This window comes from Pongo pygmaeus, chromosome 6 (genome assembly GCF_028885625.2).
Source record: "Pongo pygmaeus isolate AG05252 chromosome 6, NHGRI_mPonPyg2-v2.0_pri, whole genome shotgun sequence".
Classification (NCBI taxonomy): domain Eukaryota; kingdom Metazoa; phylum Chordata; class Mammalia; order Primates; family Hominidae; genus Pongo; species Pongo pygmaeus.
Window position 1 is genome coordinate 2,230,173 of NC_072379.2, and position 21,138 is coordinate 2,251,310.

Here is a 21,138-nt window from a genome sequence, read left to right on the forward strand (position 1 = left end):
GGCTGAGGCAGGAGAATCGCTTGAACCCAGGAGGCAGAGGTTGCAGTAAGCCAAGATCGCACCACTGCACTCCAGCCTGGGCAACAGAGTAAGATTCCGTCTCAAAAAAAAAAAAAAAAAAAAGAAATTTTAGAGATCAGTTCATCAATTTCTGCTGGGGCTTTGATTGGGACTATGTTAAATATTTGGGTCGATTTGAGCAAACTGCCATCCTAACAATAATGAATCTTCCAATACACGACCACAGTACCTTTATGATACTCTGAAATATATATTTGGTCTTTCTGTTCCCTGACATACATGCAGCTCCTTATCTGGAGTGAGAAGAGTGTCTCTTGTGAACTAATGAGCTGAGTGCTGGTTGGCGGCCCCCAGGCAGCTTCAGATAGGGTGGTCATCCGAAACACCAATGTGGGATTAGAGAGTTGGGACTTTGAGTCCCACCCCTCAATCTCCTAGGAGGGGAGAGGGGCCGAAGGGTGAGTTGACTTCCAACGGCCAGTGGTGTAATCAATCATGCCTCTGTGATGAAGCCTCCAGAAAAACCCATAAATAAGGCCAGGGTTCAGAGCTGCACACACGGAGGCTCCTGGAGGGTGGTGTGCCCAGAGAGGGCATGGAAGCTCCGCGCCTCTCCCCATACCTCACTCTGCCAACCTGTTCACCTGTATTATTTGTAACATCCTTTATAACACATGACTAAACATAATAAAGCATCTTCCTGAGTTCTGTGAACCACACTAGCAAATTAATGAAACCCAAGGAGTGGGTAGCAGGAGCCTCGTTTAACAGACTGTCAGTCAGAAGTACAGCTGACGTCAGTGAAAGAGGAAGAGAAGAAAACGGTAAAATGAAGCAGAGATGCCAGCCAACAACTTGCACCTGGAATCTGAAGGGGGCACAGACATGTGGGACTGGGCCCTGACCCGGTGGAAGCTGATGGAACTCCAGGTGGAGAGTGTGCAGATGAGGCTACAGGACACCCAGCTGGTGACCCCTGGAGAACTGCTTGGTGTGGGGGAAACCTTCCAGTATCTGGTGTCAGAGGCTGTGTGAGAGCAGAGGGGAAAAGAGTTCATTTTTCCTCTTACAATGTCTCCATTTTTCTACATTAGGTGATCTTTAATGTCTCAGTTGCATCTTAAGCTTCTCAGTGTACAAATCTTACACAGATTTTCTTAAATGCATTCCTAATATTTCATGGACTTTGGTGCCATCATACGTGGTATGTATTTCAAGTGGCTCACCGCTAGTATACAGAAACATAACCTATTTTGGTACATTGTCCTTGTATCCCGTGACCCTGTAAACCTCACGGTTTAGACCTACTGGCTTGTCATTTATTCCCTGGGAATTTCTATAGATAATTATGTTGTCTCCAGGTACAGTTTTACTTCCTCCTTTCCAGTCTGTCCATCTTTTCTTTTTGCTTCCCTAATTATACTGGTGAAGATTTCCAGTACAGTGCGACCAGGGGTGATGGGAACAGACACCCTGCCTGGTCTCCGTGTCAAGGATGCAATCCGTCTCACCTTGTATTATATCAGCTGTGGTTTTCTGCAGGTGTCATTTACCTAGTTGAGGAAGTTCTCTTCTCTTCCTAGCTTCCTGAGAATTTTCAATCAGAAACGAGTTTTGGATTGTTACAAATGGTTGTGCTATTCGCCTACGGAGGTGGCCTGCACCCCCTTTCATTCTACTGAAACAGGTGATTTTCCAAAGAGAAGCAAGCACCCTGCATTCCCAGATGGCCTCCAGCCTCACGCCATCTTTCCCACTGGCCTCTCTCTCTCTATTACTCCCCCTCCTCCTCCCGTCCCCCTGAGTTCTTGCCGAGGATGACATGTACCTCAAAGGGTGTGTGCTGGCATCCACTTTCCTCACCCGTAAGTCATTCCCCAAGACAGACCACGCTCCTGGGAGACCAAGCTGATGACATCGCTGCCTCCAGACACACGCCTCGCACTGCTGCTAACTCCCTCAGCCCAACTTCCAGCACCCTAAGGATGAGGGTGTCCACACCACACTCACGGCACTGGTATCCTGCCCTTCCCCACATGTGTGTTCATGCAGGCTCATCCACACACACCGTGTCCCTCCCTGTCTGTGACTTCAAAGTCGTAGAAACTAACATGCCCCCAGCCTGCATGACCCCGTGCGCCGCACACGTCACATGTGCCCAGGCCTGTGTGACCCATAAGGACCTCGTTCCACAGGGTCTTCCCTGACTCACCGCAGCCAACCTGCCCAGTCTCCTCTCCTAAGACATAAGAAGCCCCACATGGAGAAGAGGGTCACCAGGCCACTCTCTCCTGGGGCTCAGCCAGGGTTCATCCAAGCCCGGGGCGAGGCCGAAGAGCCCTCTGAGGACTGCAGGACGTCAGCGCCCTGTCCTTAGGGAAGGGCCCACATAGAGGATGTCTGGCCTCAACGCCAGGAGCTCACAGCCCACAGCCCACAGGCCTGAGGGCCCCAGGACAGAACAGGTCAGAAACAAGGCAGGCATGGGACAGCCAGAAGCGCCCCCCTGAAGGCAGTCAGGAACAGTGGCCACAAGCCCCTCACATCCCCATCGACCAAAACCCCGATGTCAGCAAGCAAGTCCCACGGTGGGAGAGCAGCGATCCACCAGGCCAGAGAGACCCAAGGGAAGCCGCTGTGGGAAGGATCACCAAGGCAGGGGCACCACCTAGTGGCAGCAGCTCCTCCGCACCCACGGGGCCAGGGGGCCTTGGCAAGCCCCAAATCCCAGCAAAGCCTGGGCCCGAAGGCAAGCAGACGCCAGCCCACCCGGCACAGGCCCAGGGCACTCCCAGCCACAGAGCCCTCTGCTTCCAGGACATCTGATGTCACCTCAGGTCCCCATGGCTGAGAGGAGGGGATCCCCAAGCTCGCCCACAGAGGCACGCATGTCTCCACACATGAACAGCAAGTGCACTCAGCCCTCCCATAGGGACCACGAGCGGCCCAGAGCAGCACAGTGACTTGACACAGGTCTTACTGTTGGTGGCGGGGGGCGGGGGGAGCCTTGAATCCAGCCTCCGAAGCACTATCTATGTTCCTCATCAAAGCTGCAGGGTGCCACACATGTGTGCCACTTGCCTCCCACCCACTTTAAGCTGGTGGTGGGCACAGGCAGCCCACCTCCACCAGCCCTGCAGACCAACCCCTCCTCTCCCTCATCCAGGGCCTGGCCACCAGGGAGGGCAGAGTGAACATGGAACACACAGGCAGGCAGAACCCCCGGGCCAGCTTGCCCTCATGCTGGCCACGCCCAGGCAGCAACCCTAGGCCAGCTCGCCCTCACACAAGCCATGCCCAGGCAGGGCGCTTAGATGCGGGAACAGGGCGGAAAGGAGCCACGGTACTTTGAAACCAGCCAGAGACAGCAGCCAGCTGTGCTAGGTCTGGTGCCCGACTGACACCCAGTGCTCCAGGGCAAACCGCACACTGGACCCTCCAGCAGAGCCGGGCCCATCAGGAACGTGGGGGCCTCTGATGTCCCTTCACAGGAAAGAAGTCACAGAGGTTTCTCATCTGGCCAGAGTATGCCTGGGAGCAGAAGGGTCGCCTTCCAAGCAATTAATAAGCTCAGAGAACAGACAGAAGCACAAAGCATTTAGGCTCCACTGAGGCCGGCCCTACAGAAGTCTGTGTTCTACAGGGGGAGCTCAAGAGGAGACAGCAGCCCAGGCCGTGCTCTGACTTAGCAAAGCTCAAAGAAAATGAAGAGGCACTTTCAGGTGACAGAGAACTGAAGCCAGTAATGCTGATGAGAAGGTAGTGGATTCCAGAACCAGCAGTAGGACAGTATGGTCAAAGGACAGCTCTTTCAGAGAGTCTCAGTCTCAGCCCAGTTTCCAAGAACAGCAGGAAAGACAGGCAAGAAGCGGGAAGCCTTGAAATCTCACAAGCAAACACAGCAAGAGGCCGCCTCGGCACCAGCACCACAGGCCCTGAGCCCCAGGCTCCGATGACTCCTTCAAAAGCATCGCTCCTGCACCTCCTCGAGACCTGGCGCACACAGGGCAACCAGGAAGAGGGGTCCAGACCAGAGCTGCCAGGAGGAGGTCACCTGCAAGGGCACAGCGGCTGAAGGGCAGGGGCCAACTGAGCAGCTGCTGGAGAAAGATGAGCGCAGGGCCCTAGGATGGATGGGACAGGAGGACAGACAGGACCAGACCTGGGAACGGTCCAGCTACCTGTCTATAAGAATACCATCCCCAGCACCCAGGGTGGTCCCCCGGCAGCTCCACCCCACGTCCCTCCACCCAAGCGCTGGCACTCAGCTTGGCACAGACTGCGTGAAGAGGCTGCTACAAGCACCAGACAATCGTCTTCCACTATGGTGGGTGAGAACCGTTTGGATCTGTGTCCCTGCCCCGTACCTCATGTTGAATTGTAATCCCCAGTGCTGGAAATGGGGCCCGGTGGGAAGTGTTTGGATCCTGGGGCGGATCCCTCACAGCTTGGGTCTGTCTTCATGATAGTGAGTTCTCATGAGATCTGGTCATTTAGAAGTGCGTGGCACCTCCCTCCCAACACTACTCATGCTTGCTCACTCTCTCGCGCTCTCATTCCTGCTTTTGCCATGTGGCGTGCCTGTTCCCCCTTCACCTTCCGCCATGACTGAAAGCTCCCTGCGGCTTCACCAGAAGCCGAGCAGATGCCAGCACCATGCTTCCTGTACAGCTGCAGAAGCCGAGCCAATTCCACCTCTTCTCTTCATAATTACCCAGTCTCTGGTATTTCTTTAGAGCAATGCAAGAACAGACTAATACAGTGGGTTTTTCTTAATTCTAAAAACTCAGTTCATCTCCACTGGTTACAGTTCCCTAAAATGAATGATTTCCCCCAAAAGCAATTACTTCCTCAGTATACACCAAAAAGAGTCCTTTCACAAAGCCCCGCAACGCAGGGCAATCAGACGCCTGCCACTGGTTCGCTGTGGATATTCTGCTTCTCAATGAAGATGTTACCAAGGCTTCAGCAGGATGAGTCGCTCGGTTCCACTGTCCCACCCGCTGGGAAAGGCCTCATTAAACCTGAGCAGCCCGGGACAAATGCCCCCCACCAGCCACAGAGATGCCTCGCTGGAGACAGCGCCGGTGAGCCAGAAGCAGGCTCTGCTCTTCCCCCACGACCCTTCAAAGAAGGCGGGACCCTGGAGGCACCTGCCCCTCCCTACCTGATGCTCAGGCCCGTGGTCTGGTCCAGTCTCTCCCAGCTTTGCAGCTTGGCCAGCAGCCTCTGAAAAGGCAACAAAAGCAACAGACCCCGTCATCACCTGCCACAGGATTATCACATAAGACTGACAATAATGATCACGGCGCTAAGTCCCTGCCCTCTCAGGAGAGCCTGCCCTCATCTCTGAGCTGGGCGCTACATGCTCCAAGTCAGCTTGGAAGCGGCCGGGTTATCATTCCCCAACTGCAGAAGCCACACTGGCGCTTCCTGCCTCACTCCTTCCTGGCCCCATAAATTCAAGTATGAATCCCAGCAAGCTAAAGGCAACGTGTGGCTGTGGAGGGAGAAGGCAGACAGCCTCAGAAAGGATCCTGGGGTTGACTGTGCCCCAGGGAGCAGCCTCGAGTCCTTGAGCCGTGAGGACTCATCCCTCCCCCATCTTCCAGGGGCTCCTCAGGGAGCCAAGCCCTGGAGCAGACAGACTCAGTCCTGGAGCCAAACTTCCCGCCATCACACAGCAGACCAGGACCAGCAGGCCCTAGGAGAGGAGGGCAGCCACCCTGGAGCATGAGGGAGGGTGACATCACTGCCTACAGGCCAGCCCACCCCTGTGTCACACGCCTGTCCCACACTGAGCCGCATCCCAAAGAGGTGAGTCTCACGGCCCTTCTAGGATGGAAGCAATCTGAGGGCAGGGACTCTGAGCCTTTGTTCTGGCCTCGCTTCACCTCCACCCAGTGCCAAGCATCATGCTGTTATCAACGCTCCACTTGGCAAGTCAGTTAGGTATTCTCAGAGCCCCTCCTATGCGCAGGCACGCACTTGACTAGTAATTATATAACAGCCAACGCTACAGAACATTCGCTACGCGCCAGGCACTGCTCTGAGCACTTTGCTTAGACTCATGTGAGCCTCACAGTCCCGACAAGGCAGCCAGCACCACTCCTCCCTGTGCAGACGGGGAGACGGACAGAGAGGTGAAGGAGCTGGCCCAGGGACACGGAGCAGCAAGCACCCAACTACGGAGTGTGGCTTGAGAGCCCCAACTCTTCAACCATCAAACAATAAATTACACCGCGGGAGAGAGAAAAGATGTCGCATGGGAGCTGTCTTTTCAGGCTAAGCTCCTACAGAACCCAGCACCTGAGAGAAGAGTCCCTGCCGGATACCCCCGCTGGCAGGGAGCCACCTCACCGTGGGTCACAGGGCCAACACCCCAAAAGGACCTTGGCTGTATCACAGCTCTGAAGAGGACAGAGACGCCATGCCACCCAAGGGGGACTCTGGAAGTGGCCAGCCGGACAGGTGGGCAGCTGCAGTGCACTGCAGATGGAGTCTGCTCTCCTGCCAGGCCCCACAACCACTGCAGAAAGGCGGCACAGGTGTGCCAGGCACAGAGGGGAGTGGTTGTGGCCACAGGGAAGTGGCGTGAAAGACAGAGGACCCAGGCAGGAGCCAGAAGGCCTAAATTCTGGTCCAAATTTGCTGTGCACCGGGCAAGAGAGGGAGCTTCTCTGAACCTCAGTTTCCTCCTCTGCCCACAACACGACTGCAGGATGTTTTCCAGCACTGACATCTTCCTACCAACTGCCGCGGTGAAGGCAGAAGACCCCCAGCACAGGGCCCTGCCAGCCCTGGTCCTCACAGTGCCACACGCATTCTGACTCACCCTCTGTACCAGTTTCCTGCTACAACCGAAAAAGATCACCACAAACTAAGTGGCTTCAAACAACACAAATTGGTGCGGCACAGAGGCTCACGCCTGTCATCTCAGCACTTTGGGAGGCAAAGGCGGGAGGATCACTTGAGCCCAGGAGTTCAGGACCAGCCTGGGCAACACAGGGAGATCCCATCTCTACAAAAAAAAATTTAATATTTAAAAAGCCCGGCCGGGCGCGGTGGCTCACGTCTATAATCCCAGCACTTTGGGAGGCTGAGGCGGGTGGATCACGAGTTCCAAGAGATCAAGACCATCCTGGCCAACACGGTGAAACCCCATCTCTACTAAAAATACAAAATTTAGCTGGGTGTGGTGGCGCACGCCTGTAGTCCCAGCTACTCAGGAAGCTGAGGCAGGAGAATCGCTTGTACCTGGGAGGCGGAGGTTGCAGCAAGCCGGGATCACACCATTGCATTCCAGCCTGGGGACAGAGCGAGACTCCATCTCAAAAAAAAATAAAAAAAAGCCCACAAATATAATATTTTATAGTACTTTAGTTCAGAAATCCAAAACGGGTCCCCCCGAGCTGGAATCCTGGTGTTGGCAGGATTGTGTTCCTTCTGCAGATGCCAGGGGAGAGTCCACTTCCCTGCTCTTTCCAGCTTCCAGAGGACCCACATTCCTTGGCTTGTGGCCCGTCCTCCATCTCCACATCCAGCAAGAGCTGCCAAGTCCCTCTCACGTCACTCTGAGCCCCCAGGATGGCCCAGGAGCCCCTCCCCGCCGTGGGCCAGCTGACCAGTCACCTCATTCGCCCTGCCAGGGAAGGTGCTGTGTTCACAGGCTCGGGGGATGAGGCATGGACCACTCTGGGGACCACGATTCTGCCCCCCACCCCATCACAGCAACCTCCATCTTGTAGGTGAGCAGCTGGTTGGCGTGACCACAATACCAAGGCTCCTCCAGGCAGGGCAGAGGACACCCACAGGAACCGCACACCACACAGGCCCTCACCTCGTTCTCCAGCTCCAAGCCAACCAGCGTCTCCTGCATCTTCTCCTGGCGCCCCAGCTTCCTCTGCAGCCCTTCCAGCTCTTCCTGGAGCAGCCCGTTGGTCTCTCTCATCTCCCTGGCAGTGCCACAAAGAGTCGCTCAAATAGCCACACACCCTAGGGATAAGGCCAAGAGCCCGGGAGCCCTGCCCCTACAGGGTCTGCACGGTGGGCTCCATGCACACAAACCCAGACTCACTCGAGGCGGCTGCCCCATCCCCCACAACCCCTCACCGCAGGCGCGCGCTCTCCTCCCGCAGCTGCTTCAGCTCCCGTTCCAGCCTAGGGAGCCGCACCAGCTCAGACTTCATGTTCTTCACAATTGCTGCATCCTGCTCTTGCAGGGACAGCTTCTGCTCCAGATCCTGATGGAGGCCAGGGACAGAGAAGAGGGGAAACATGAGCCACGAAGAGACCTGGAGAAAATCACACGCACACGGCTAAGAGAAGGAAGCCGGTCTGCAACGGCTACATGCACTGCAGGGTCCAACCACAGGACGTTCTGGGAAACGCGGGGGTTGTCAAGGGCTCAGGAGAGAGGCAGGGATTGACTGGGGCAGCAGAGAGGATTTTTAGGCAGTAAAACTTTTCTGTGCGACACTCTAACGGCAAATATAGAACATTTTACATCTGCCCGAACCATACACTGTCCCACTCCAAGAGTGACCCTCGCGTGACCCGTGGACTGTGCGTGACACTGATGTGTCCAGGCGGGTTCATCACCGTCCCACGTGCTCCACTCCACCAGGAGAGGCTGTCGGTGTTGGAGGGGGGCAGAGGGTACACAGGAGCTTTACCTTCTGCTCATTTTGCTGTGAACCTCAAATTGCTCTAGAAAATACCATCCATTAAAAATTAAAGTCACTGAGGTCACAAAGTTCCTCCGCTAAACTGCCCCAGGTTCTCAGCAGCCTCCATGCCTCAGGACTCTCCTGTGGGAGGCCTTCCTGGGCTGCACCAGGGCCCTCGAAACTGCTTCCAATACTGAGCCTCAGCATCCACTCCAGGGCAGCTCTTCCCAACGCCGTCCTCCCAGCACCCCGCGTACTGGGAGCTGGCATTCACACTGCACACCGCCGGGCTGCTGTGTTCACCACCTGCCCTTGGGGAGCTCTCCAGGAGCAAAAGTCTGTCTCAAGTCTGGTCCAGGATGGCACTCCATGGTAAAACATCCCACCCCCTCCCGTGTCAAGCCCACTTCTGCCACTCTAGCACCAAGTGTGACAGCTCAGTCTTTCCAATAGTGAGGACAGGCTTTTCCCTACGGTACCCAGTCCCCTTGGGACACAGACAGCTGGCATCTGTGAGCACCAAGTCACTGAACAGGCAGAGTATGAAACCACGACCAAACCAGACGGTCATTCAACAAACACTAACAGAGTCCATCGCCCTGCCAGCCAGAAAATCCTGAGAGGTGGGCTGAGGGCTGCGAGGGGCCAGGGACCACCACGAGGAGGGGACATGGGAGAGGCTAGGTTGGGGGTGCCGGTCAGCTCTGCAGCCAGGAAGAGCTGGTGTGAAGTGTGGAGGTGAGGGTGCATAGGGGCTGAGAGGGCACGGCCAGAGCACAGGGTCTGGAGGCTGCTCTCCAGGCAACAGGAGGCAGGAGAGGGATCTGGAGTCAACATCTCCCTGACATGTCCTCCGCAGGGAAAAGGCACAGCCTGAGCTTGAGTCAGATGCCCTGACTGAGACCCAGCTCCAGCTGTGCAACTGTGGGCAGCTTTCTCAACTTCCCTATGCCTGTAGCATCTTCTCACACTCATCAGCACTTGACGTCATCACACACACGGACATTTTCTCTCGGTGTTTGTGGTCAGTCTCCCTCCTGTAGAATACACGCTCCCGAGAGCGGAAGCATCTGCCTCATTCACCACGGCATCCCTGGTGCCCAGCACAATGCCCAGCACACAGGGCAGCAGCTAACCTCACAGAAGGACCACAGAGCTCGGCACCAGCGCAGAAAGGCCAACAGGGGCAGGAGAGTCAACGCCACCACAGGGATGTCCACAAGGCACTGACACGGAGTGACTCACCTTAATCTGCTGCTCGTGGTCTGCTCTTGCTTCTTGGCTGGCCTGGAGTTCCTGGATTTTCTGATTGGCTTCCTGGCATTTTCTATTGAAATAAAAATACATCACACACAGAAACAGGCATGTGGCAAGGCCAACAATTCTCTTCAGCCTGAAACCCACCCCAGCACAGACCCACGCACGTTCACTCCCACCCCAAGGTTCAGGACCCCCCAGCGGCACAGACCCCCCACAACCCACACTCCACTGCATGGGTACCCCAAGGTCCCAGGCCCCAGCCCCTGTGGGCTGGCTCTCAGGCCTCAGTCTGCTCATCCAGACAGGGTGTGCGGTGAGCCCAGGCCACCTGCAAGGTCCTCTCCAACAGTGGAACCCACAGCTCTCACGTGCCTGCGGCAACCCCCAGCCCTGGTGCAGCTGCGGCAGGGCCCCACCCAGGAATGACCTCTCCTCTCTACTACAGAACTAGAACTCTCCTAAAACCACATCTGTTGATGGAAGGGTCCAAGTCTGCAGGAGACGCCCACAGTCTCCTGACCGCACCTCCAGACAAGGCTCTCACGTCTGTGCCTCGCCTCAGCCCTGTGCCTGGACATCCCTTCCCAGCCACGCCCCCTCCACCTCCAAGGCACGATGCTGCCCTTTCAACCTAGCCCTCAGCAGGGTACGGCGGCTCAGCCTGGGATCCCAGCACTCTAGGAGGCTGAGGCAGGAGGATCACTCGAGGCCAGGAGCTCAAGACCAGCCTGGGTGACAAAGCGAGTCTGCCATCTCTACAAAACGTTTTTTAAAATTAGCCAGGTGCAAAACTAATCCCAGTTACTCAGGAGGCTGAGGCAGGAGAATCACTGAACCCAGGAGGCGGAGGCTGCAGTGAGCCGAGATGGTGCCACTGCACTCCAGCCTGGGTGACAGAGCGAGACTCAATCTCAAAAAAAAAAAAAAAAAAATTAGCCAGGTGTACTGCACATGCTTGCAGACTCAGTTACTTGGGAGGCTAAGGCAGGAGGATCACTTGAGCCCAGGAGGTTGAGGCTACAGTGAGCCATGATTACACCATGTGCAGTGAGCCATGATTACACCATGATTACACCATTGCACTCCAGGCTGGACGACAGAGTGAGACCCTGTCTCAAAAAATAAAGTAAAATCTGGCTCTGCAGGAGCCCTCTCTAAGAAGGAGGGGGAGGAAGTTGTTGCCCCCACTCTGCTCCAGGAACATCAGGACACTTTCTGGGCTCATGGTCCTGGCTCCAGAGGCCTCAGCGTCTGCCCCTCTTGACTGTCTGTGAATTAGGACAGCATCTGGGAGTGTATCCACATCCCACCCAGCCACCAAGAGAGAGGCGGGACGCATGCCCCCACACATGACCCGACCCCCGACCCCACCCGGGCCCCGCCCACTTGTGTTGCAGGTCCAGCTGTTCCTGCAGCTCCTGCTTCTCCGACTGCAGGCGCTTCATCCGCATCTCCTGGTCCATCACGCTCCACTGCAGTTCCGAGACCCTCCCCTTCAGTGCGTTGATGGTCTAAAAGGAGAGGGGACCAGAGAGCTGCTCAGCGAGTGGAGCCCACGCGTGGAAGGAGCCTGCACATGGAGATGAGAAGAGCGGAGAGGTGACACCACCCACGTGCTATAATCAGGGCAGGAGGCAGAGGAATAAGGGGGCAGAGGGGCATCGGGCAGAGGCGTAGGGGGGCAGATGGCAAGGGGGCAAGGGGAGCAGGGGAGCAGAGGGCCAGGGGGCAGAGCCACCTCCTTCTGGAGGACGCAGATCAGGCAGACGCTCACACGCAGGGCCCACCCTCCTCCTGGTGCTCCAGAGCAGCACAGCCCAGAGCCTGCCACGAGCCACCCAGGAGCTGACGGAGGAGACCCAGGCCTCAGCCAGGGCCCCTGGAAAGGAGGCTCGGTGAGGCGGCTTCAGAAGCAAAAGCCCCCACCAGCCAAGATGGGCCTGGACTCTCAGGCCTGGCACCTGGCAGTCTCTGTGCCAGTGCCCCACGCTCCCAAAGTCCCACCAGACATCCACATACCCACCACACCATCACATCGGTCTTCCCACCAACCATGGCTCCTGTCATCCCTCCCTAGCCACCCCAATGCTACTATGCCGGCTGTTTGCTAATGACATCGCCCTCGAACAACAGCAAGGCACTGGCCAACCAACAGGACAAAGACAGAGGCTGTGCAAGGGGCAGGTCGGTACCTGCTGGGGAGGCCGTGCGCTTGGAAGGGGAGCGCGTGGCACGGGCAGGAGTGCCCCTGGGGAGGCGGCCCCGGAGCAAAGCCAGCTGCCCCTCTGGCAGCCTCCAGGACAGCAGGTCCGCCTGACACCACGGCACCCGCACACGACAGAACCTCACGCTTCATCCTGACCACCCCCACCAGGCAACCTTCGGAGGACCCTAATCCTCTGGAAAAGCTCAGAAAACCCCAGGTGTCCTCAGAGAAAGAAAGAGCACGTGGGTCGAGCCAATGTGAAAAGCCAGACAGACCCTGAGAAGCATCACTGTAAGTTAACACACGGAAACACATGGGCGTGATGTCAGCTCTAGGGACCATGCACCCAGGGCAGGACAAAGGCAAACTCACACAGACCTGGGTGGGCCTGGCTGGGCGGCACCCTCCGCAAACAAGGAGGCCTCGGCACTCATTTCCCTGTCCCTGAGAACCCATGCCCAGCTCAGGGCCTGCTGAAGCCTATCACCGCTGTCCACCCCACGCCACTCTGGGAAGGCCCGCATGGGGGCTGTGTGCTCCCCACACGCCCACAATATATACGGTTTACTTCACCACAACAGTGAAGCATCAACCTGGGAGTCAAAAAAGAAGAAAGGTATTAAAATCATACTAACAGTAAACACATCCTCCCAGAGGTCTTCTGAACTCAATTAATACACCCCGTGTGCCAGGGGCAAGGCCAGATGCAGGGCCGAGCCCACCTGCCCACAGGGGCACCTGTGTTGTAGGGGACACCGGACAGCTGGCAAGGAAGAGGCACATAAGATAATTCCAGAGTAAGGAGCGTGACAATCAGGGCCCTGTGACAGAAGGCAGTCAAGGCCTAGTGAGCAGGGAGGGCTTCCCTGAGAGCTGCCACCTCGGCTTAGACATGACAGGCCAAAGCAGCAGCACCTGCAGCACCACCATCTTCCCCTCGCCGCGCCCCACCCCACTGGGCACCGCCCTGCGGCTCCTGCAGTCTCCTGCTCCTCTGCCCCTCATGAAGTGCTGGGCACAACTCACCCTCCCCCATGGAACCACAGGCGCCCGCAGGCAGCAGGGACAGCCCCCGGCCCGCCTCCAGCACAGCCCAGCACATGGGAACTGGAACCCAGAGCACGGGTAAGGCAAGAGCAGCTTCTCAGGAGCCAATCATACCTCCTCTCCTGCCAACGTTCCCTCCAGAAGCAGATGGGTGAACAACCTGAACACACTTCCCCAGCATGGCCACAGAAAGGACCCACGGCACAACCTGAACACGCTTCCCCAGCACAGCCACAGAAAGGACCCACGGCACAACCTGAACACGCTTCCCCAGCACGGCCACAGAAAGGACCCACGGCCAGTTTCTGGACCCCTCCAGGACCCCCGCTGCACGCCCACCCCACCCCCACCACGCCTCCACCCCCAGGCCAGCAGATTTTCATGTTTCCTCTTGGCACCAGCGATCTTGATCGCCGCAGAAAAAGGACAGGAGAGGTCAGAAGATTCCAATTTCCACCAGCGCCCACGTCTGGGCTGCTTCTAAAATGCAAGCAACCTTCACCAGGACGGCGGTTCACACAGGCTCCAGTTCAGAGGCAATTCTCCGACGCCATCAGATGCCTGTAATCCTTGCGGATAGTCAAAGAAATGCAAATCCAGATGTGCCTACTTAAGCCTCCTGACAAAACAACAGCTATTTCCAGAAAAGACCACCATCCACGACAGGGAAGGCTACGGGGAAATTGGAGCCCCCAGCCAGGGCTCTGAGAACAACCGCTGCAGAGACCACCATCGCTGGGGACCTTATAACCCAGTCCTAGGGGTCTGTCCAAAGTCAACAGAAGCGAGGGCTGAGGGAAGACTACCTGTTGCATATATACACGAGCGAACGCAAACACACTAAACGTCCACAAACAACAAAAAACGGATTCATCAGCCATTAAAATTCATAATTACAAAGGCAAAAAAGTGCTTAACTTTTTTTTTTTTTTTTTTTTTGAGACAGAGTCTCGCCGTGTTGCCCAGGCTGGAGTGCAATGGTGTGATCTCAGCTCACTGCAACCTCCACCTCCCAGGTTCAAGCGATTCTCCTGCCTCAGCCTCCCGAGTCCCACAGGCTGGGACTACAGGCATGCACCACCACGCCTGGCTAATTTTTGTATTTTTAGTAGAGACGAGGTTTCACCATGTTGGTCAGGCTGCTCTCCAACTCCCGACTCAGATGATCCAGCCACCTCGGCCTCCCAAAGTGCTGGCATTACAGGCGTGAGCCACTGCGCCCGGCCCAAGGTCTCAACTTTTTAACTGAAAACTACAGAATGGAAAATTAATACGTCTACTGATGACAACTATGCACAAAACACAGCTTCCTGTGTGGGAAGCACAATTGAAAACACAAGCAGGCGCTGCAGTGGCAAACGAGAGCATGCACTCCCTCTCCTCGGGAAAACAGCTCCGGGAGGGTGGGCCCTGCGCAGCAGAGGCCCTGCTCACCTCGCCGGCCTGGGCCAGGCTGTCCTCTTTCTCACGCAGCCTCTTGCTGGCAGCATCCAGGTTCTGCTGACACTGCCTGTTGCGCTCCAGCTGCTCCTGCATCTTCTCCTCCGCCCCGGCCTCCCGCTCCTGAAGCTGCCGGATGCGCGTCAGTAGCTCCTGGTTGCGGTCGACCTCGCGCTGTCAAGAGAGCAAGAGTCAGATACCACATGCCACCCACGGGAGGGTCAGTGAGGAGCCCTCACCCCCACACCTCTCTCAGAACATGCCGAGGCGCAAAAAAGAGCCAAGCAGGACCCGTCAGCCAAGTCAGCGGCAGAACCAGGACGGGACCTGGGACCCAGCTCCAGCATTGGCGCCCCTGCTGAGGCACCACGACGGTAAGCACTGTGCGAGGCCAGGGCTCCCAGGAAGGGCACTTGGCACAGATCACACACACGTTTATCACACCGTCTGCTCAGCAGTTGCCTCTGCAGGGAGAGGGGCACAGGAAATCTAAAATTCAGCATTGACCTTGGGGAGAAGCTGAGCTTTCATAGCACCAGCAAATCCTGTCTACGCTCTGGCCAGCACTGAAATGAGCTGGCACTCCCCCAGCGAGCAGACAACACGGGCAGAGACGGGCGGCGTGGACAGGAGGCTGCAGACAGAAGCAGTTTACACTGGGCTCAAATCTGCCACACATGCACCCCATCTCACAAAAACCTCCAGAGCCACCCCCCACGACTGGCCTTAGGGAGGCTGCGTGGCTCTCACTGGTTGGGATGGGACATAACCAAGAGCCACACTCAGACCTCCTGACTCTAATGACCCGCAGGCCCTCCAGAGTTCACTGCCAGGTACCGGAGTCCCAGGAAGTGAAGGCGGTGAGTCCTGGTGGAGCCCGGCAGTCTGGGACCCTCTCGCCCTGCCTTCCTCAGGAAGCACCAAGCACTCCCGGAGCCCCAGGTGGAGTATGAGCTTGTGCTGTCCTCATCCCGGGTACTCCACCCCAAAACCCAGGAGAGCTGTGACAGAGGCGGCCGCCTTCTGAGAGAGGCTAACCCGCCACCTCGGAGGGACTCCAGCCCTTGTGAGCTGCAAGGGCTGCCTCACAACAACCAAGAGACCCTTCTGTGATGCAGAACAAGAGATGGGGTTGGCACAGGGCTCCGCTCAGCACCGCCACAGCCAGATGTGGCACCAGGCCTGGTACTGCCAGTCCCAGTGCAGAGAGGGCAGCCAGCAGGTCCTTGGACTTCAGACACTTAAGTCTCGCCCCCAATAGGTATTTCCAGGTGGAACTACAAGGAACAATTGGAAAACTACTGGTTCTGACTGCTCCTGGGGTCCCGTGCAGCTGTGTCTGTGGGCAAGGAAGGACAGGCCTGTTAGAAGGTGGCTGGAGCTCAGCAGGGAGCCCCAGGTGTAAGCCCAGTCACCTGCATCCTTGGATTTCCCCAAGAAAGGGTTCCCGGAGACCCTACAATGACCACTCCCTCAATCCAACATTTGTGAGCACCCATAAAATGCCATAAGCTGTGCCACACAATGGAGATCCTGGGCAGAGTTGGGTGGGCCCTGCCCTCAGGGACTCTCGGCCCAGAGGAACTCCAACAGCTGCACACTGTCCCTCCTGCCTGACAGCCACAGCCATGCCATGAGCACGGTGCCTCCAGACTAATGACCTGGTGCCTCCTCTCCACCCCTAACAAGGGAATCTCAATAGTTAGGGAGATTCCTGTGGCCTTGCCCTCCGCTTCCCACCAACTCCTCTAGGACTGTCCCTCCTAGGACCCACCAAGGCCATGAGCAAAAGCCCCACCTCTCACGGAAGAAGGGAAAACAGCTCTCAAAGCAGCAACGGAGCCAACCCTGAGGCAGTGGCCCCCACCCCAGCGGTGCCTCAGGCTCACTGAGCCCACACAGCGCACACCGCAGCCAGGATCTGCAGGCCAGGGGCAAGGAATCCAACCAGCATCACACCCCGGAAGACGTGAGCTATTTTTCTAGGGCCCAGGAGAGTGTGTGAATAAACCGCATGATGTCAGGGCGGGGCTGGACATCCACCCGCCAAGAGAGGGCATGGAGGCCAGGGAGACTTTCCGCCTAATACTCTGCCTGAACCTTGGCAGCATTTCCACAAGTGATCAGCACTGACTGAAACCCTGGCAAAGTGCTGTTCATCAGAGCAGAGGGGATCTGCACACTCAGTGGAAACCTAATTCCCTCCCCAAGGACAGGGTGTTTTCCCTGCTGCCCTGGGTGAGCCAGGAGCAACACAGAGCCGCCATTGAGGCCAGCACCCTTTGCTAGGGCCCTCCAACCCCAAGACCCAGCATGGACCCGAGACCCTGATCCACCCCGTGACCTCCTAAGCCTGTCGCTCCTACACACTTGGCATTTCTGCCAGACCTGCATTCCAATTCTTCCAGAGGGAAGAGGAAACCAGGAGACCCAGCAAAAGAATCTGTGCCAGCACCGCAGCCTCAATGAACAGACACAGCAAGTGTTCCCATTTCATGCCACCCTCCTCTAGGACATCAAGCATAACTGATACCTGCCCCACAGCATGAGTGGCCTCAGAAGGAATGTCCTGGAAACCATGACACAGGGCATGTCAGGCTTCCAGCCAGCTGGGTTCTGATTTCCTATGGCCTGGCAGGTACCGTGCACAGCCCTCTTGCTCCCAGGGACTGGGATCTGATTTCTTACAACCTGGCAGGTACCGTGCACAGCCCCCTTGCTTCCTGGGTTCGCCCCGCCTGAACCCACCTCATAGTTCCTGGCACTGGTGCTGGCCGCTCTCTCCAGCTCCACTCGAGCCCTCTTGTGACTTAGCTCCATCTGCATCTTCTCCCGCTCCACCTGGATGAGGTGGGACTTCGAACGGATCTGCTCTGCTCTTTCCTCCAGCTGAGCAGGTCGTACCCAAAGAAAAACAGAATCCTCAGTGACTGCATCAAACAAGGTGAGTGACTCAGTGCAGCAGACACACTCCCTGAGCACCCATTCCCGCAGATCCCGTGCTAAGTCTCAATGTGGCCCAGCCACTGGGCCCCAGGCTGGGGAACAGGGGAGGGGCAGGAAACGGGAAGGTGAAAAAGCCTGGGAGGAGGAAGACGTCTTTTGACATGACATTAAGCATATTAGTGAACGCAACGGCCTCGAATGCCACCCATTTATTTACCAGCCAATGGCTCTGTGGGTCAGAAGTCCAGACGTAGGTGGCTGCATTCTCTGACCAGGGTCTCCCAGACTAAAAATCAATGCAGTCGGCCAGGACATGTTCTCACGTGGAGCTCAGCATCTTCTCACAAGCTCACAGAGATGGAGAATGAGCTCTCCTTCCCGACCAGCTGCCAGCCCAGTGCAGCCATCAACTCCTAGGTGCTGCCCACATCCCTTGCCACACGGCCCTCTCCATCTCCAAAGTCAACCACGTCCAATCTCCCTCATCAAATTCCTCTCCTGCCATGTCTCTGACTGCTCTGCCTCGGACGTCTGGACTCAGACTTAAAAGGCTCAGGTGAGTACATCAAGCCCACCCAGGAAGTGGATCAAGCCACTTCCTATCAAGGAATCTTGATTCCTATCAAGGATTCCTATCCAGGTAATCTCCCTATCTCAAGGTCAACAGATCTTAGACCTTAATTACATCTGCGCAATCCCACAGCAATGATACCTACTCAGTAATGGACTAAAACCTGGGAGGCAGCAGGAAGGTGAGTGTGCACAAGGAGCCTGGAATCTGGGGGCCCTCTCAGAAGTGTGCGTAACACACAGGGCTAGTGATTACAGGTGAGCTGAGCCTCAAAGAGCCCCAGAAGACTTGTCAAATAGTTCCAGAGCCGGCCTTTGGGTACAACCTGCTCAGCTGGAGGAAAAGGCAGAGTCACTGACTCTTCACATGGCCCAGAGCCTTGCAGTGTGGCATCTCCCGGCACTTAACGAATGCAGAGTCGCAGACTACAGCCCAGACCTACTCAGTCAGAACCTTCTCTTTAGGTTGGGTGCGGCGGCTCATGCCCGTAATCCCAGGACTTTGGGAGGCCAAGGCGGGTGGATCACTTGAGGCCAGGAGTTCAAGACCAGCCTGGCCAACATGGGGAAACCCCGTCTCTACTAAAAATACAAAAATTAGCTGGGCGTGGTGATGCGCACCTGTAATCCCAGCTACTCAGGCTGAGGCAGGAGAATTGCTTGAACCCCGGAGGCGGAGGTTGCAGTGAGCCAAGATCACACCACTGCACTCCAGCCTGGATGACAGGGCAACAATTTGTCTCAAAAACAACAAAAGAATCTAGGCCGGGTGTGGTGGCTCACGCCTGTAATCCCAGCAGTTCGGGGGGCCAAGGTGGGTACATAACTTGGGGTCAGGGTTTGAGACCAGCCTGGCCAAGATGGTGAAACCCTGTCTCTACTCAAAACTAGAAAAATTAGCCGGATGTGGTGGTACGCACCTGTAATCTCAGCTACTCGGGAGGCTGAGGAGGGAGAATCGCTTGAACCCAGGAGACGGAGGCTGCAGTGAGCCAACACTGTACCACTGCACTCCAGCCTGGGTGACAGAGTAAGACCCTATCTCCAAAAGAAAAAAAGAAACTTCTTTTTAAACACATTCTCAGGGCGTTCACATGCACATGAAAGTTTGAGAAGCACCAGAGTAGAGTGGTGGTTCCCAGTGGGGTCCGGTTTTGCCCCTGGGAACATCTGGCCCTGTCTGGAGATACCTGATTGTCACAGGGGGGTGGCCACATGTGTGTGCTGCTGGCTGGCATCCAGGGGGTAGAGGCCAGGGAAGTCGTTAAACAGCCCACAATGCACAAGAAAGTCCTGAGAAAAAAGAATTACCCAGCCCAAATGCCAAGCGTGCCAAGGCCAGGAAAGCCCACGACGGGGGAGGGAAGTTTCTCTGTCCTCCCACCTGTGTTTCTGGTGGCCCAAGCCCACACTTCCTTTACTCCTATGTTCCCAGCTGCTGCTGTTTGGGGGTTCCTAAGACTGCCCTTCAAACTCAGCAGCCTTCCTCCTCTCACCTCTGTGTCTACAGTCAAGCCTGAGCCTCTCGAGAAGAGTGGGCACCCCACCTGCAGGAGGCACGACTGGCAGGGACCAGAAGTCCCAGACACACCTGATTGGTGTGCCACCTCTGCCTGGAGCTGACTACAACTGAAAGAAAGGAACCCTGAAAGCTTGCCCTTACATTAAATCAACACGGATGTGTGAGAAACCAGACAGCACACATTCCCCTGGCCTGCCATGTTCTCCAGGCCCTCCCTGCCACGCCGGGGGCTCAGCAGGACAGAAAGAACCACGATGAAGTCCAGGAACGGGATGTGACAGGGGCCAGGGACCAAGGCTGGGCTTGCTGCCATCACTCTGCTCACCACCTTGCTCTGACTACCGCACTCCATCACTGATCCCCTCACCGAGAGGCCTTTACCAGTGAGCACTGGGGGCCTCTGAGCTCCAAGACGGACTCTAGAATCCCACAGCTTTGACAGATAGGCCAAGAGGTCCCAGACATTTGCATCACTGAAATTACAGCATTTCAGACCAGAGTTGCCAACTCTTGTCACCCAGGCTGGAGTGCAGTGGCACTAGAGCTCACTGCAACCTCCGCCTCCCGGGTTCAAGTGATTCTCCTGCCTCAGCCTCCCGAGTAGGTGGGATTACAGGTGCCCGCACCCGCCTAATTTTTGTATTTTTAGTAGAGATGAGGTTTTACCATGTTGGTCAGGCTGGTCTCAAATTCCTGACCTCAAGTGATCCGCCCACCTCAGCCTCCCAAAGTGCTGGGGTTATAGGCGTGAGCCACTGCAACCAGCTCAGAGTTGGCAACTTCTAATTTTGCCAGTGATAAAAAACAACTACTATCTATTACCTTCGTAATTTCACAAAAGAGCAATTACATATGTATTATATATACACACACACATATATATATACATGACCTAATCTCAGAATAAAAAACAGTCCTCATCAAGAAAGGGCAGTGAGCAAGCTAGCAACCAGCATTCTTTTTTTTTTGAGACAGGGTCTCACTCTGTTACCCAGGCTGGAGTGCGGTGGCACGATCTCAGCTCACTGCAAGCTCCGCCTCCCGGGTTCACACCATTCTCCTGCCTCAGCCTCCCGAGTAGCTGGGACCACAGGTGCCACGCTCAGCTAATTTTTTGTATTTTTAGTAGAGACAGGGTTTCACCGTGTTAGCCAGGATGGTCTTGATCTCCTGACCTCATGATCCGCCCGCCTCAGCCTCCCAAAGTGCTGGGATTACAGGCGTGAGCCACCATGTCCGGCCACAAGCTAGCATTCTAACACACATTAATTCAATTATGCAACAAAACAAATATACACACAGTTTCACCAAATGCAGCAGGGTCTCATCTGGGCTCTGAGAGCGCAGGAAGCCAGAGCCTCCTCTAATGGGGACTGAACTACAGAATGGCTCTGGGGACCGCAGCAGGGACTGGGAAAGAGGGTCCAGGCAGAGGAGCCTAGAGGAGCCTGTGCAGC

General features: G+C 56.2%; 1 protein-coding gene across 9 annotated transcripts in view; it reads right to left on the reverse strand.

Annotated features, from left to right (window-relative positions):
- The window catches only part of MAD1L1 (mitotic arrest deficient 1 like 1), a 413,243-nt gene that overhangs the window by 388,082 nt on the left and 4,023 nt on the right, over positions 1-21,138 (reverse strand). For 3 of the 9 annotated variants that reach the window (XM_054494509.2, XM_054494512.2, XM_054494510.2), the window contains 7 exons: positions 17,392-17,532; positions 14,638-14,817; positions 11,337-11,461; positions 9,936-10,017; positions 8,134-8,264; positions 7,862-7,976; positions 5,189-5,250 (listed from right to left, as the gene is read on the reverse strand). In XM_054494509.2, coding sequence (XP_054350484.1) covers positions 5,189-5,250; positions 7,862-7,976; positions 8,134-8,264; positions 9,936-10,017; positions 11,337-11,461; positions 14,638-14,817; positions 17,392-17,532 — 836 coding nt within the window. Of the gene's footprint in view, positions 1-5,188; positions 5,251-7,861; positions 7,977-8,133; positions 8,316-9,935; positions 10,018-11,336; positions 11,462-14,637; positions 14,818-17,391; positions 17,533-21,138 lie in introns of all 9 variants that reach the window. The other 6 variants (XM_063667203.1, XM_063667204.1, XM_063667206.1 and 3 more) reach the window with 3 other exon arrangements.